This window comes from Neomonachus schauinslandi, chromosome 8 (assembly GCF_002201575.2).
Source record: "Neomonachus schauinslandi chromosome 8, ASM220157v2, whole genome shotgun sequence".
NCBI lineage: Eukaryota > Metazoa > Chordata > Mammalia > Carnivora > Phocidae > Neomonachus > Neomonachus schauinslandi.
Window position 1 is genome coordinate 107,051,707 of NC_058410.1, and position 16,619 is coordinate 107,068,325.

The 16,619-nt window shown below is 51.3% G+C and overlaps 1 protein-coding gene across 1 annotated transcript in view; it reads right to left on the minus strand.

The window, feature by feature from the left end:
* Positions 1-1,836: 1,836 nt before the first annotated feature.
* The window catches only part of PTK7 (protein tyrosine kinase 7 (inactive)), a 61,300-nt gene continuing 46,517 nt past the window's right edge, over positions 1,837-16,619 (minus strand). The window contains exons 14-20 of the mRNA XM_021692048.1: positions 15,348-15,551; positions 14,413-14,568; positions 13,565-13,797; positions 12,490-12,570; positions 4,888-5,039; positions 3,268-3,446; positions 1,837-2,773 (exon numbers count right to left, since the gene is read on the minus strand). Coding sequence (XP_021547723.1) covers positions 2,613-2,773; positions 3,268-3,446; positions 4,888-5,039; positions 12,490-12,570; positions 13,565-13,797; positions 14,413-14,568; positions 15,348-15,551 — 1,166 coding nt within the window. The 3' untranslated portion in view covers positions 1,837-2,612. The remainder of the gene's footprint in view (positions 2,774-3,267; positions 3,447-4,887; positions 5,040-12,489; positions 12,571-13,564; positions 13,798-14,412; positions 14,569-15,347; positions 15,552-16,619) is intronic.

The following is a 16,619-nucleotide window of genomic DNA, read 5'->3' on the forward strand; positions in this document are numbered from 1 at the left end:
TGGGGAGTGTGTGTCTGCAGCTTGAGGCAGAAGCTAGAATCGGAGCTAATGCTCTGGGGAACTATACACACCGAAGGGCCGATTAAAGTCACATGAGGCGAGATGAGATTCCTGAGGGTGAGCACATGGGGAGAGCAAATCCAAGGAGAGGATCCAGAACAGCTGGCTCTGGGGCAGGCAGGCAGAAGGTGGAGATGGTGTACCATCACCAAAGTCAAGAGAGGAGAGTCTGAAAAGGCAGATGTGACGAGCAGTGTAGCCATGGCCTAGTGGTTAAGGAAGACCAGGAGTGGGAGGAGGGTTACTGCTTGACCCTCTAGAGTAGCACCTTCCTAGTACTTCTGAGCACAACCCACAGTAAGAACTCATTTTACATCACAGCTTATGGTGAATTAGATCGCTGCCCCCAATTCTTCACACCCTGTGGGTGGAATTAGACGTCCAAATCCTTTGCCACGTGACTCTGCAGTGCCTCCTACTGGTGTTGATGTTGGGTTTCAACATGTGACCTGCTTTGGATGAGAAAACATTAACAGACTCATGGTTATGTATGCCCATGTGGGATCTGGCGTGACCCCTTCTGTTACTGCCCCTGCAGGAGAGCGTGCTCTGGGGCCTGCAGAGTAGACCCAGACTAGACCTATAGCCTGGAGCCAAACCCAGCTCAACTCTGCCAGGTCCCGCCACGATCAGCCGAACCTCACCAACCTGCAGATCCACGAATGACAAAACTAAATTGTTTCAAGAACTTAGATTTGGGGCTTATTATGCAGGGCTCGATCCCAGGACCCCAGGAACATGACCTGAGCTGAAGGCAGACGCTTAACCGACTGAGCCACCCAGGCGCCACTGTTTCATTCTTTTTTGAATACTGGCTGCAACCCACACTTTGAAAAGCAATGTTCTAGAAAAATTGTTCTTGGGTTTTTTTCACCCCAACACATCTGAGGGATAGAACACACTGTGTATCAACAAGTAAGTGGCTCGCTTACTAGCTGTGTGACCTTGGGGACACCACCTGACCACCCTGAGCTTCAGTTTCCTTATCTGAGAAATGGGAACAAGAATATCTGGCTCTAGAGTAGTTACAGAGATTAAATGAGATAATGCATGTTAAGTGCTGAGCAAAGTCACTGGCATAAAGCACGTATCCAATAATTATTAGCTGTTATTTCCATTACTGAGAAGGGTGGTGAGTAACAGAAGGAACCGGAGCAATTTCAGAGTTAAGACTGAGTTATGGATTACTTTCCCTTGGATGGGAAACCAGGCTGACGCTCCTGGAATAAGGCAGAGTGTGACTGATGACAGCAGGTCTAACTAAGAAAGGGCGGAGAATCAAACCAGTTGAGTGCCCCCAACAAGGGCATCGGTGGGGCATCGCGTACCACCTCTCTGCTCGGTTCTACCTGCTCTATCTCCCTGCGAGAGTCCTACAGGGATTCAGAGACCCGAATCCGTCATTAACTTCTTCTCCAATCCTACTCTAACTTGCCCCCCTCCCTGCCTTCTACCTCCCTGCCACCCCAGCATGAGGATTAAGCCAGCCAGCAAAGAATAAGTAGTTGACAGTCAGAGAGCAACACAGGGTCACACAGACAAGAGGTGGTCTTGCGTCCTCTGAGCCCATATTCTCAACTGCTCCCCGAACTGGAGAGAAAGGCCAGTGTCTACTTGCTATTCCCATCCAAACACTGCTAGATTTCATGATGGCACATGGACACTTCTGATAAGTGAGGGATGAAGGGACACTATGCATGGACAAGGGGAGGGAATGAGCATCAGAAGCAGGTTGTAAAAAAGGCTTCTTTATTGAGAGCAGCGAGTGTTAAAAAAAACAAAACAAAACAAACGAACGAACAACAACAATAAAGGTGTGAGGCAGGGGTGGCCCACCCTCCCCACCTTCTCCAGGGTCCACCCCTCCCTCCCATGCCCCCCACCCCACGCTGCAAGTACATATAAAAGCCGCCCATGGTGCATACAAAAAGGGCGGGTTATATAGTGTCAAAAGCTCCTGAAAACTCCTTCATCTGCCAGGCACTTAGGATGAGGAAAGGAGAGAAGGGTGGGGAGGAGGCATGGGTCTGGGTCAGCATGCACAAGTCCATGGGGTGAGGATTCACTGGCGCATCCTCCGTAATCCTGGTGCAGACCCCAAGGTGGGCCCAGGGACCAGAACTATCCAGGAACTTGAGTATATTAAGGAACTCCCCTCAGACCCAGCTCATCTCCAGCTTAGCCCTCCCTAGGCCAACTTGGCAGGTGAGTGGCAGAACTGGACCTGGTCAATGGGAGGAGACCCAGGCCAGATATTGGGGTTACCTGAGGCACCCACACTGTCCCTGATGGGGGAAGGGGTGGCAGAGAATGCTGCCCAGCTCAAGGCCCTAGTCACTTAGTCTGAGTCTGAATCAGCCTGCCCAAGGGCTGAGGATGGGAAGAGGAGGAAAGCCCAGGCCCTGCCCAGACCTAAATAGTGCCTGTGTTCCCAGGGCAGGGCCCCTAGGGCCAAGGAGGAAAGGGGTTTTGCCCATCATGCTGTGGGCGCCCCTGAAGAAGTCCTCCCCTGCCCACGCCATCCTGAGGCACAGCCTGCCTGGGCTCCTTCCTCACGGCTTGCTGTCTGCGGGGTTGTCTCCCAAGGTATTGGCGATCTCGCTGAAGGAAGGCCGGTCCTTGGGGCTGAGGGCCCAGCAGCGTTGCATCAGCCGGTACAGCTTGGAAGGGCAGCCCTCAGGCTGTGGGAGTCTAGCCTTCCCAGCCTGCAAATCTGCAGGGAAGATGGTGGATGGAGCGTTAGTCAAAACATTTCACCACCTGTCCAACTCTGTGGAGCCTGTAGTTCCCCAAGCAGCCACGGGAGGGCGATTGGGGGTCAGGGGCGAGGGCCAGTGAGTGGTGGGAGGGCACTGACTCAAGGGGCATATGGGAAGTATCCTGCAATCACAGGATGACTCCCATGACCCTGGCCCCAGCTCTCTCTGGCTGGTGAGGGCAGGGTCCACAGGAGGCAGCCAATGCATGAGGACCGAAGCGGGATCAATGGGCAGGCATCAGAGTGGCTGGACTGGGCATTGGGGTCAAGGACTATTTACCAACCAGTATAAAAGTATTAATTAGTATTTCAGCTGGAGTAGCCGTATCTGTACATCTGCTAACAGCAGCCCTGGGAAGTGAGGCGGGCTTCGTGGGGCCCAGGACCCTGAGCAGACCCTGCACCTGGAGAACATCTGGAACCGTCCTTTGGAAACACAAAGTGCCTACCTGCCAGCACTTCATCATCTGCCTGTCCACCATGGGGCATCTCTCCGTGGGTGAACACTTCCCACATCAGCACACCAAAGGCCCAAACGTCAGACTTGGTGGAGAAATCGCCCTCCAGGATGGCCTCGGGGGACATCCAGCGCAGCGGTACCCAGGCCTGGCGGAAGTGGTAGTACTCACTGCAGGAGAGAAGCACACACAGGCATGGGGCGGGGTTTCCATGCCTCACAGGGTGCAATGGGGTACATGGCCTGGGATTCCCAACCTCAACCCAGGTCTGGCTCTCATACCCAGGCTAGAACCCAACTTTTCTCCATCAAGGCACTCAGAGAAAATTGGTAGCATTTATGCTGAGCACGGGGGTACGTTGGATGAAAATCTGGAGACATCCATGTGGGATCTGATGGTTAAAAATTCCATTAAGGGGGCGCCTGGGTGGCTCAGTTGGTTAAGCGACTGCCTTTGGCTCAGGTCATGATCCTGGAGTCCCTGGATCGAGTCCCGCATCGGGCTCCCTGCTCGGCAGGGAGTCTGCTTCTCCCTCTGACCCTCCCCCATCTCATGTGCTCTCTCTCATTCTCTCTCTCAAATAAATAAATAAAATCTTAAAAAATAAAAATTCCATTAAGAATCAAAATTTATTTGGGTGGCTCAGCCGGTTAAGCGTCTGCCTTCGGCTCAGGTCATGATCCCAGGGTCCTGGGATTGAGCCCCACGTCGGGCTCCCTGCTCAGCGGGCAGCCTGCTTCTTTCTCCCTCTGCCTGGGTGTTCTCCCCCTCTCTCAAGTAAATAAATAAAATCTTTTTTTTTTTATGATTTTATTTATTTATTTGACAGAGAGAGACACAGCGAGAGAGGGAACACAAGCAGGGGGAGTGGGAGAGGGAGAAGCAGGCTCCCCGCAGAGCAGGGAGCTCGATGCGGGGCTCGATCCCAGGACCCTGGGATCATGACCTGAGCTGAAGGCAGTCGCTTAACCAACTGAGCCACCCAGGTGCCCTAAATAAATAAAATCTTAAAAAAAAGAATCAAAATTTGCCTCAATGTTAGTAGATTTAAAAGCTAACAATCATATATATTTTTCTGTTTAAAACAAAATGTAAAAAACGAGAACACGTTAAGTGGAAAGAAAACTTAAAGAGCTTGACTGGCGATAAACCGATTATGACTAAAGCAACAGCCAGACAAGAGCTGTGGTGACTCAGAGCCGGGGTGACTCGCAGGGAAGTCCCCGGGAGGCCGTGTGGTGTGTGCAGGCGTTCCAGAGCAATCTCTGGCCGTGGCTGCTGAGCTTGAAGTCTTGGGCTTCAAGACAGCGATTACCGAATTCAGCAAGTTGCGGAGGGAACCCTATGAATAGTTAAATTACACATAAACTGTTATAAAGTTTGACTAGTTATTTTTAAAAAAAGGTTAATGTTCTGCCCCCAGAGAAAATTTATAAGCATCAGGGCCCACTGGCTAGGAAGGCTGCTGCCCCTATGGAGGAAGGGTGGAGAGGCTCTCTCCCCTCCAAGCCCTCCAGCTTTGGGCCAAGCAGACTCGAAGCCCTTCCCCACACACCCCCAAGCTCCATCCGCCTTCTACCCCCTCGCCACACCCGACCAGCGCCCTTCTACCTGTTGTACACGTCCTTGCTGAGCCCCAGGGCCGACACCTTCACCTGTCTCTGGGCGCTGACCAGGCAGTTTCGAGTGGCCAGGTCCTTGTGCACAAAGCGGTTGTTGGACAGGTGCTCCATACCCAGGGCCACCTGGGTGCACAGTGCCACCTGCAGTGAGAAAGGGGCCTGTCAGAGCAGCCCAGGACTAGAGATCAAGACGACCGTCCTCGCACAACCCTCGGTGAGGTCTCAGTGCCATCTGTGTGAAGCACAGGAAACCCCAAAGCAAAGACACAACAGCCTCGCTTTCCTACTCTGTAAAATGCAGATACTAACAGCACCTGTCTCGCTGGCTTGTTAGAAGAACGGAGGTAAATGAAATTAAGCTCTTGGAACCACTCTGACACGCAGCAGGTGTTAGATTAGGTAAACGGCACAGGGGGCAGGGAGAACACATAGTAACCCCTTGTTGGGTGAAAAATAACTGGGCAGGGGGCGCCTGGGGGGTTCAGTTGGTCAAGTGACTGACTCTTGGTTTCAGCTCAGGTCATGATCTCAGAGCTCCATGTCCAGCCCTGCTTTGGGCTCAGCTCAAAAGGGAGTCTGCTTGAAATTCTCTCTCCCTCTCCCTCTGCCTCTATCCCAATGCTCACACACACACTCTCTCTCTAAAATAAATAAATATTTTTTAAAAAGAGAGAAAAGAAAAAAAGAAAAATAACTGGGCAGTAATCATAGCTTACATGTTTATGGGTTGTTCCTTTTTTACGTCAAAATTATGAATTTTCTTCTAGTTGTGTTTAAAAAAAACAACAAAACGTGTGTGTATGTGTGCGCGTGCGCATGTGTGCGTGTGTGGGAATGTACAAACACACGTGACTGGCTGCCTCCAAGCAGAGGAACTGGGGACTACAGAGTAGAAAAGTAGGGAAACGGGATGCCCGGGTGGCTCAGTCATTAAGCGTCTGCCTTCTGCTCAGGTCATGATCCCAGGGTCCTGGGATCAAGCCCCGCATTGAACCTGCTTCTCCGGGGGATGTTTTTCACTGATATCCTTTTTAAAATGTTGAGTCATGTGTATGATGTCACATACAATACATTACGTAACATGTTAGATGGAATTACGATTAAGTTATATTAACATTTTCAAAGTATGTATCAATGCACTGAACAAATATTGAGCATCTAATGCACACTGTACACCACTGGATGCTGGTGGAATATAGTAGGCACGGTAGGACAGGGTTCTCAGCAAGAGGGCAGTCTAGAGGGGGGAATGAGAACCATATCCGCAGAGGGTTGCCACCAGCAGGGAGAAGATGGCCCATGCCACACAGGGAAAAGCAGAAGGCCACAAGAGTGGTTGTAAAAATCCATGGCCCCTCTGTCGCCTTATAGATAAACCTTGGGAGCAACCACTGGGGACGTGTGTGATCTGAAGCATTTCATTGTATATAAAAACAAAGCAAACAAATGAAAACAGGTCCCTAGAGAAGATTATTTAACAAGTCACTGGCCAGCTGTGTGTTTCTCCTGGCATACAGGATCACTCTCAGGATCCATAAGGGATAAGTCACCTCCCACCTAATGAAATCATGGAGAGGTGAAGATGAGAATGTGGCCAGTAACCGATGTCAGCAAGGAAATAATAATCAAGGCCCCGTGATATCATTTTACATATATCCGATTGTGAAAGGTCTAAAGGCTGCCACCAATTTATCTCAGGTGGTTCAGGAAAAAAAATGCATGAAACTAATATCCACGTATCAATGGAGAGAAAATGATAAAGTCAATGGGGCAAAATGCAAACAACTGAATCTCTTAATAAATGGTTTGTAGGAATTCCTTGAACTATTCTTAAACTCTTTTAAGCTTGAAACATCAAAATAAAACTTACCAAACACACACACACACTCACACACACACACAAATGGCCAATAAACACATTAAAAAATAACACTAAGTAAAAGTCCATGTGTGGACCAATAATGACAGTAGCTCATAGGTTAACCAAAGATTATGGTCCCGGCGCCTGGGTGGCTCAGTCAGTTGAGCGTCTGCCTTTGGCTCCAGTCACGATCTCAGGGTCCTGGGATCGAACCTCGAGTCAGGCTCCCTGTTCAGTGGGGAGTCTGCTTCTCTCTCTCTCTCTCTCCCCCTGTCCCTCCCCCCACCCCGCTCGTTTTTTCTCTCTCCCAAATAAATGAAAATCTTAAAAACAAAAAAGAGCTACAAAGATTATGGTCAATCTTTTTTTTTTTTTTTTAAGATTTTATTTGTTTATTTGAGAGAGAGCACAGAAGCAGGGGGAGTGGGAGAGGGAGAAGCAGGCTTCCCGCCAATCAGGGAGCCCGATGTGGGACTCGATCCCAGGACCCTGGGATCATGACCTGAGCCGAAGGCAGATGCTTAAACGACTGAGCCACCCAGGCGTCCTGGTCAATCTGCTTCTATGCTCCTGAAGTTCAAAAACGCAAACAAGTGGATGGGAGTGGTAGGGGGGGCTGCTGCAAGGAGACTACCCAATCAGAGAGAAGAGCACAGGAACGTGTTGAGTATCTGCTGTGTGCCGAGCCCTGAGCAAGGCTGGCTGCCTCGCCTGCTTGCACTCTGTAGGGTGGGGGCCATCCTCAGCTTTACCCACAGTCCCATGCAAGGCTCTGTACCCCCCAATGCCAGAGCCTAGCTCTTTCCTCAATGCAGCAGCTACCTCTCCTGGGTCATATCGCGTGATGTGGGCACAGGAAGGGCTGTCTGCTCATCAGCAAGCCCGGGGGTGGGGTGCTGGCTACGGACGGACCCTTTAGCATCCCTGGCTGGCTCTGAGCCGCTTCACTGGCCTAGCTCCCAGGGTCATGGAAAGGCCGGCAGAGGAGCCAAGCCCGCACACCAAGGTGGGGGTCACTCCAAAGAGAGATCTCAATCTGTGTGCACTGGCCAGTGACATCCCTGTGGACGCCCCTGCCTCCACTGGTGGTTTGCTAACTGTGGTCACAACCTATTAGTATGTCATGAAACCAATTCAGTCAATCTTAGCTAGCAATAAAAACTCTTACATGGAATAGAAAATATCAGAGTACATAATACTTAGTAAGGGCAAATATCATTCATAAAACTGTTTTCATTAAAATATATATATATATTTCATTAAAAAAATACATATATATACATGCATGTGATGGCTTTTGATACAAAATGTTTTTTTGCGACTGGGTCTCAGTCAAGAAAAGTTTTTAAAATAATGGGCTACATCCAGATGGCCAATAGACACATGAGAAGATGCTCAACATCACGGACCATCAAGGAAATGCAAATCAAAACCACAGTGAGATATCAGCTCATACCAGTCAGAATGGCTCAAATCAAAAAGACAAGAAATAACAAATGTTGGCAAGAGCATAGAGAAAAAGGAACTCTCGTGCACTGGTGATGGGAATGTAAACTGGTGCAGCCATTCTGGAAAATAGTATGGAGGTTCCTCAAAAACCTGAAAATAGGGGCGCCTGGCTGGCTCAGCTGGTAGAGCATGAGACTCTTGATCTCAGGCTCATGAGTTTGAGTCCTGCATTGGGTGTAGAGATTACTTAAATAAATTTTTAAAAATTTCCTTTTTAATTTAAAAATTTTAAAAGTCGGGGCGCCTGGGTGGCTCAGTTGGTTAAGCGACTGCCTTCGGCTCAGGTCATGATCCTGGAGTCCCTGGATCGAGTCCCGCATCGGGCTCCCTGCTCGGCAGGGAGCCTGCTTCTGCCTCTGACCCTCCCCCCTCTCATGTGCTCTCTCTCAAATAAATAAATAAAATCTTTAAAAAAAAAAAAAAAAAAAATTTTAAAAGTCATACATAAGAAATGGTTTAGGGAAAAAGCAAACTGAATGCAGAACATGTTAAAAAGTTACATTAAAACTCTACTTTGTTAACATCAGAAAAAAAATTAAACAATGGTCTAAACCCATGTTGTCCAAAACAGTAGCCCCTCGCCCTGTGTGACTCCTTAAGTGAATTAAAACTTAATAAAATTAAAAATTCAGTTCCTCAGTAGCTCTAACCACATTCTAAATGCTCAGCAGCCACATGAGGCTAGTGACTACCACACTGGACAGCAGCAGCTATAAAATATTTCCATCGTGGCCAGAAATTCTCTAGAACCGCTGATCCAAGCCACCACCACACAGGACCTATCTACATACCCAACATATTGGCTGACACTGCATATGCCGAGGTGCCAAACAAAGGACACCATCGGGAATTGGGAAAGGATCTCATCTTCTTGGTGTATTTCCTTATCTTAAGTGAAGACACAAAATCTCCAGACAGCTTCCAACCAAACATGTAAAATCAGCGATGAGGGTTTAAGAAGAGGTCAGGTGAACAGGTCCACCAGGATGACGGATTCCCCCCTGGGTACAGAACCCACCGCCTCCCCCGCCGCCCCGCCGCCACCGTGTCTCCACGGAAAAGTAGAGGCCACCACACTCCCCAAATCGCCCGCAGACTGCCATCCTCAGAATGCCCCACATGCCAATGGTGGTCAAAGGGCCAGATGACCACGGAAGTGGTCATATCATTAACAGATGGACTCTACTTCAGGCTTCAAAACTGCAGGGCACTGTCCAGCCTTGGCAGGTTATCTGTAAGGGACAAAGCCTTCTGCAATGTGCCCTCACTGGACTTGCCATTCCCCTCAGCCTGCTCTCTCTGTTCTGGCTCATTAGCTCAACAGTCTGCTGCTAGTCAAGGGAAACAGAAGAGAGTGGACTTGGCATAGTGACTAACTTGCTATCTTTCCAGAGGAGCAGTGCTTCTGGAAACACAGGCTAAGTGCAGACAGTAAAAGGGAATTCTGTTAGACCCTGGCCAATTACTGCTGGGTAAGATGCCATCAGACGGCCACAGGATTCATTTTCAAATACCATCGTAAGGGCCTGCTCTTTGGGAAAGCCACACCCACCCCATCCCTTCCAACATGCCAGTCTCAGGGCTTGCCCACGTTCTGGCTAACCTGTGTGACACTGTTGCTATTCTCACGCTACGGCATCTGACCACACACACCGCTGTCCTTGAGGCGTGCAAAGCTGACCCTGCTCCTTGTCCTGTCCTTAGCTTGCCGGGACCCGCAGACAAGTCACAGGTTACAGCTACCGGACTTCAAAATCTCCACCATCTCATCAGCTACTCAAACACGCATTACCTCTAATTATGCCAACACCCAGGGCCCGTGTCTGATTTCTGGCACTATCCCGCTGCTGTCCTGAAATTCTCCCGGGACTTCCCATGGCCCACCCATAGCAGCTAGGCACTCTTGTTCCAATTCTACTCGACCAGGGGGCACCCCTCCTACCATCCCACCTCCCCTTACAAACTAACTCTTCCTCCTTCCATCCCCCTAGAATCCTAGGAATATAAAGTGATATAACAGCTCACTATTAATACAAGAAAATATCTATGATTTTAGTGTATCTTTCCTACTAAGTTTCATTTTCATGGAATCCCCAAAAAGCAGTATATTTCAAGTTACTGATCAAGACCCACATGTGTCTCAAAATCAATTTAGTGAGTTAAAAAAAATAAGCTAGAAAACATCAAGTGCATCAAATACAGTATTTTGAAAGTATAACTTTAGGGGTGCCTGGGTGGCTCAGTCAGCTAAGCATCTGACTTCAGCTCGGGTCATTATCCCAGGGTCCTGGGATTGAGCCCCACATCAGGTCCCTGCTCAACGGGGAGCCTACTTCTCCCTCTCCCTCTGCTTGCTCCCCCTGCTTGTGTTTTCTCGCTCTCTCAAATAAATAAATTAATTAATTAAAAAAAAATCAGCTGGAGAGCCTGTCTGAAAAATGCAGGTCCTCAGACTCCATCCTTAGATATTCCAATTCCCTCTAGAAACCTGCATTTTTTTATTTTACGCAAACCCCACTTCCATCTGATGCAGAGTATTGTCCTAAGAGTGTGCAGAACCCAACTTACTAAAGCTCCCCCATCAGATTTAAGATGCTAGGGGAGAAAAATGGGGGACAGATCTTTAGCACAGGTGGTAATGACTTGCAGCCAAAACAAGTCCTTCAGGTCATGTGACAGAGGTAAATGACTTCCTGTCTGCCTGCCTACGTCCTGGTCCCAAAGAAACCTACCTGACTCCCCTCTTTCCTGAAGCCATCCCCTTCCTGCCATTCAACTACTTCCTCTCCTTGAGAACTGAACTCAAATTGCTTTTTCGACCAGGAAACCTTCTTTGTTAACCACACCGTCTGTCCACCTAAAGGACATGGAGGTCTTCGATGTCTCCTAGTTTCTGTCTCTCACTCACTTTCCGTGTCATCCCTGAAGTGTGCAAGGTACATGCCATAGTCACTGTCCCAAGCTCCCCCACTAGATCCTGAATGCCCCAAGGATGCCTGGCAGTGTCCACTTTGCAACTGCAAGGGCCCTTACGGCCATGACCGGCTCAGTAGATTCACGGGCTCCTTGCATGTCCTGATTTGTAAACTCTGGGGTCCTGACATCCTACTTAGGGACAGGAACACATCCTGTCCTTCCATCCACAGCCACTGCAGACAGTTACTGCAGCTTCATGGGGATGGAGGCAGGGGCCTGGCGTCAGGAGGCCAGCTGTGGGCAATGTGGGGCCAGGTCACTTGTCCTGTGTGGGCTACAGTAAATTCACCTACAATTATGAGAAAGTCAGCCTGAGGGGCACAGAGCGACTTCCCCAGAGAGACCAGGGGTGACCAGGGTCCCACTCGCCTGACTTATCAACCAGCCATGCCTTTCTGGCCTACCCCCAGAATCTGTGACCTGGGTCGGCCTACAAGGCACAAGCAAAGATCACCTGGGAGGGAGGGCCCTAGCAGTCGCTGCCTATCTGCCCTGAGCTGTGACTGGTCTCTGAGGTGACTCTGCTGTCAGCTTGGTAGCAGGATGCCCAATCCCAGAGAAGGAGGCAGACCCATTTCAGAGGGGAGGAAAGGAGACTGTGGGCAGGAAGAACTGGGCCACAGAAGTATCGTCTGAGGTGGGCAGAGGGTAGTAGGCAAGCTTTCCCTTCCTCGCTGTTTCAAGCCAGGTCTGCTCCACCGTGGGGCCCCAGCCAGGGATCTGTGCCCAGAAGGCGGGAGGAGAACTGGAAGGAAAGGCTGGGCAGCCCAAAGCCCAAGTGAGACGGAGACTGTGAAAACCAGAGTGGGTCAAACATGAGCAGCCCTTTCAAAGCAGAGTCTTCCACGCTCAGAGGCTGGTGAAACACTCTCAGAGCCACATCCTGCCCTGCCCGTCCCTCGACACCTGGGCTGCCCCAGCCCAGCGCTCACTGCAGGGGGCAGACGTCCTGCTCCAGCAGCAAGGGCGAAGAGCAGCCCTTCCAAATGGAGGCACTGCAGCAACACAAAGGCATTAGGGGGCTACGTGCTCTGGGACAAGTCCCTTAACCTCTCTAGACCTCAGTTTCTTTATTTGCAAAATGGGGCTAATGACATCTGTTTCCGAGGACTATCGTGATGGTTGAGATAACATATGTAAAGTCCTGCCTGGTCCTCAGGGAACATTCCATCCGCTGCACCTCTAACATTATGACTGCCCTTGATCTTGGCCCACCCTTGAGGACCTCTCCCACCCTGTCCTCACCTTCTGCTTGGTGCTGAGGGGCTGTGACTTCAATTTTTCATCCTTGCTCTGGGAAATCCTCAGGAACTGTTTGAGGTCTCCCTAAGGGAAAAGCCAAGCATCTCTGTCAGGTCAAATTATCTCTATTATCTCCAAAGCATCAAACCAAGCAGGGGCTCCCAGAGCACCTACCTGGGCAGGTGAGAACCCCTGACCCTGCACCACCCCCCCAGCCAGCCCCCACTGGAAGTCCAGTGGGAATTTAAAAAAACATATAGGAGATGGCTTCTAGAAGCTCCCTCGGTCAGAAAGACAGGACTGCCATTCCTACCCTCAGCAGAGCCCCAGACAGGCAGGTGACAAGGCTCTTGCCCTCAGGGAACCAAGAGGAAAACACAGATCCCAACCCTCACAGACCCCTGGGAGGAAACCCCTGTCCTCAGGGAGTTTATCATCTAAGAAATATACTGAGGGAGCAGCAAACAACATACATAAAGTAGTCATAAACTCTTGCCAATGGCAAGAAGAAGGATTGCTCCTCCTCCTTCCTGCTGAGCTAGGGGATGTGACAAGCAGCAGCTTGAGGAGCAAGGGAGTAAGGCCTAGATGGATTGCAGAATTCAGAGTAAGGGGCAGCTCAGGGCATGAGAGCTGAGACGGAAAGAGAAAGCTGGTGCCGGGGCTAACACTGGGGCCCCAGATGGGACGGGATGCCAGGAAGGATTTCGAGGAAGGAAAGCCGGGTCTGCTGAGTTTATTCTCAAGGGATGATGAGCCCTGCAGGGAAGGAAAAATGACAAACCAAAGAAAACCCGAGTCAAGGAAGAAGACCTGGGATGCATCCGTGTGGTGCGCAGAGTGAGAAGCTGGGAAGAACTGGGGACTGGCCCCCAGACACGGGGCTGGCAGACAGGAAGGCAGGAGCACCGGTCAAGGAACAACAGGTGTCAGAGAGCGAGCGGGGACAGGAAGCTGAGCGTCTCCAGGCGGCAAGAGCAGGCAGGCTGAGACCACGGGAGACGGGGCCCCAAGGGTGCACCCCCCACCTGCCGGCAGGGCACTGCCCTGCCCGAGACTCCAGGTCCCCCCAGCATACCAGGTCCACATACTCCAGCACCATGTAGTGGGGTTCAGCTTCCCGGCACAGTCCCAGGAGCCGCACCACGTTGGCATGGTTCAGCTTCCCGAACATCTCGAACTCCCTCCGGAAGTCCAGCTGCTGTTGCTCGTCTCGGCTCTGGAGGCTCTTCACAAGCACCAGGGTCTCCGCCGCCCCCTCCTCCAAGCCCTGTGCCTTCGCCAGGAACACCTCCCCAAACTCACTCTTCCCTGTGGGTACAGGTCGGGGTCAGCCAGCTACCCTCACCCCAACAGGGACACTCCTGACTCGGGAGGGTACCTTGCCTCTCTGTGTCACACAGAGAGGAGTCTTCGCTGCACCCCACCCACCTGCTGGGTGACCCTGAGCAGATCACTCCCCACCCCACCCTGGGCTTCATGGTCTCCAACAGTAAAACGAAAGGCTGGAATTAATATCCAGCATTTTCCAAAGGATGGCTTCTATGAGAACTTTAGGTGGCTCTCGATAAACACGTTAATAGTTACATGTATTAATTTAATGTATATGCAGAAAAAATGTAACTACCACAAATCGATAATTTCTCACATTTTTTCCTAGAACAACACTCACTTGTGTCAATTTTGTTTTGTTTTTAAAGGCAGCCAATCTGAAGGAAATGCCAAGTAAATAATGCTCACGAATGACCAAAGCTGGGGCGGTGAGTCGTATACAGGTGCTGGGGACACAGCGGACTTATCTCCCCTCTGCTTCCCGCCCCCGGCTCCCAGGTGCTGGGTTTGAGGGACGTCAGAGCCACCAGCCCTAACCTAGCCTCCAGACAGACCTGTCATTAAACTATGACAGTTGTGGCCAAGGCAGCATACCCAGGGTGGTGATGGGCTGCAGGCTGGTCCTCGGGAAGTGCATCTTATCAGTTGAGCTGTGGCGTTTGTTGGTGGCCGCAGGGCCGGAGCCCAAGCTGGTCAGGGCCACTTCCTCTTGGATCTCTGCGGAGGGCTGCCCATTCTGCAAAGGCCCGCCTGGGAAGAAGGGGCATGGTGGTGGGGGAGGTAGCCACACGAGACCAGACACTCTGGCCACCACGGGGACCTCACTTCTCTCCCCCAAACCTCTACTTCCGTCAAGTGGGTCCAATCATGGTGTTCCACACAAAAAGGCCAGTCCAACTGGTGAACTGATGGAGTAGGGGGTACAGGCATCCCTTAGAGTACAACCACTGATTGATGCAGCTGATTACCACCTCCGAAATGGAACCAGGTGCACAAGTCTCATCTGGTCCGCCGGCCCCTGGACACTACATCAATATAAGGGGCTCTGCTTGCATGGGGCCTCCTCTGTGCAAAGCCCTAACTGGGCACAAAGGTGAATCGCAATGAGGGAGACCCAGGCTCTGCTCCTGAATGCCTAAACGGAGAGGGGCAGCCCAGCAATGCCTCTGAGCAGAAGGGCAGGAGCAGGGAAACCGACCGAATGCCCCTGGGGGAACTCAAAGACGAATGGGGGGAGACAGATGTGCCACAGAAACACGAATGTGAGTACTAATTGTACTTGTGGTTGAGCGGTACAGGGAGGAGCCAGCCAGGCAACATAGAAGCTGGCCCCGAGGCTCCAATGAGGAAGTCTCGAGCCCGGTTGCTCAGCCCCCACGGCCTGGGAATGGGCCAACTCCAGGCTTCCAGCTAGGGGTGGGGCAGCTCTGCTAGAGCCCCGGCTCCCCAGCGCAACAGCTCTCTCTGTGGCCGCCAGGGGGCGCTAAGCGCCTGCACACCGGCCCCGCCTCCACACCACTGCCTCTCACCATTGAGACACTCCATCTCTGGCTCCTCGCCCTCAGGCTGCTTCTGCAGGCGCTTGGCCTTGCAACGCTTCTTGCAGTAGAACATAAGGCCCAGCACAGCAATGATGTAGGCCACAGCAGCACCCACGGACAGCCCGATGGTCTGGATCATCTTGTAGGGGGGAGGGCTGCCCGGGCCCTCGGACTCCTCCAGCACCGGCTTGTCTGAGAGACACACAGAAGGGTCTGGGCCAGGGGCCAGTGAAGCAAACCCAGCCCCTCCTTCGCTACCACCCCTTCCCATCCTATACCGAAGACTACCTCCCAGACACTCGATGGCCTGACCAAACCAGAGAACCAGGGAGGGTCACCACTGTCACTGGCTTTAACAAGGGGTGGGTCCTTGGGCCCCACCAAGGTCACAGAGAGTTCTGAAGGACATGAGGCCAGTGATTCCCAAGCTGGAGTGCATCTGAATTTGAGGCTAGGGACACACATAAAAAAACACACCTGTCAGGATGCTAACAAAAACCCACACTATCATTAACAAGCTTCCTAAGTGACTTGGTATCATGAACCAGGCCCCGAAGAGCAGCATTTGGGAATTCCTGATTTAGGACCCCAGACACTGCCTGACACCAAGCAAGTTCTTCAAGAAACATTGTTTGTGGAAAGGATCTTCTAGTCTAGGGGCTCTCGATGGCCTAGGGTCTCATGGTGAAAGAGGAGCCAGGAATCATTAGGGAAACTGAGGGAGAGAGGCCCGTGGGAGAGACCATCCAGGATCCCCGAACTCTCGCCCACACCTAATGCTTCAACCAAGGGGCCTTATCACTTCGCTATTACCATTCAAAGTTCCACAGAATATTCTGTCTAGAAAAACAGTTCTGCTGCTAAACCACAAATTTGAGGACTTCTCATTGAAACCACTCTCATCTTACAGATGCAGAACCAAGCCCCTGGAGAGGAAATAACACCTCCAAGGGCCACACCTGAACCTCAAGTCCATGACTCTCGGCAGAGCCTTTTACCTGATGCATCATCCTCTCTGGGCCTCCAGGGCAAAGGAACCCTTCCCTGCTGCACCCTGGCCTGCTCCCCTCCCTGCCCACCCAGAGATATGTGCGGCTGCCGCAGGAGACCTGGGAAGAAACATTTTAGGACAAGAGCACCACCCCCAGGCCCCCCCAACACGCACACACACATGCACACCAGCTGTAGAATGTTAAATCAGCAACAGCCCGGCAAGGAACCTGACACTATGCCACGCATGGTGGAGGGGACCCAGCTGAA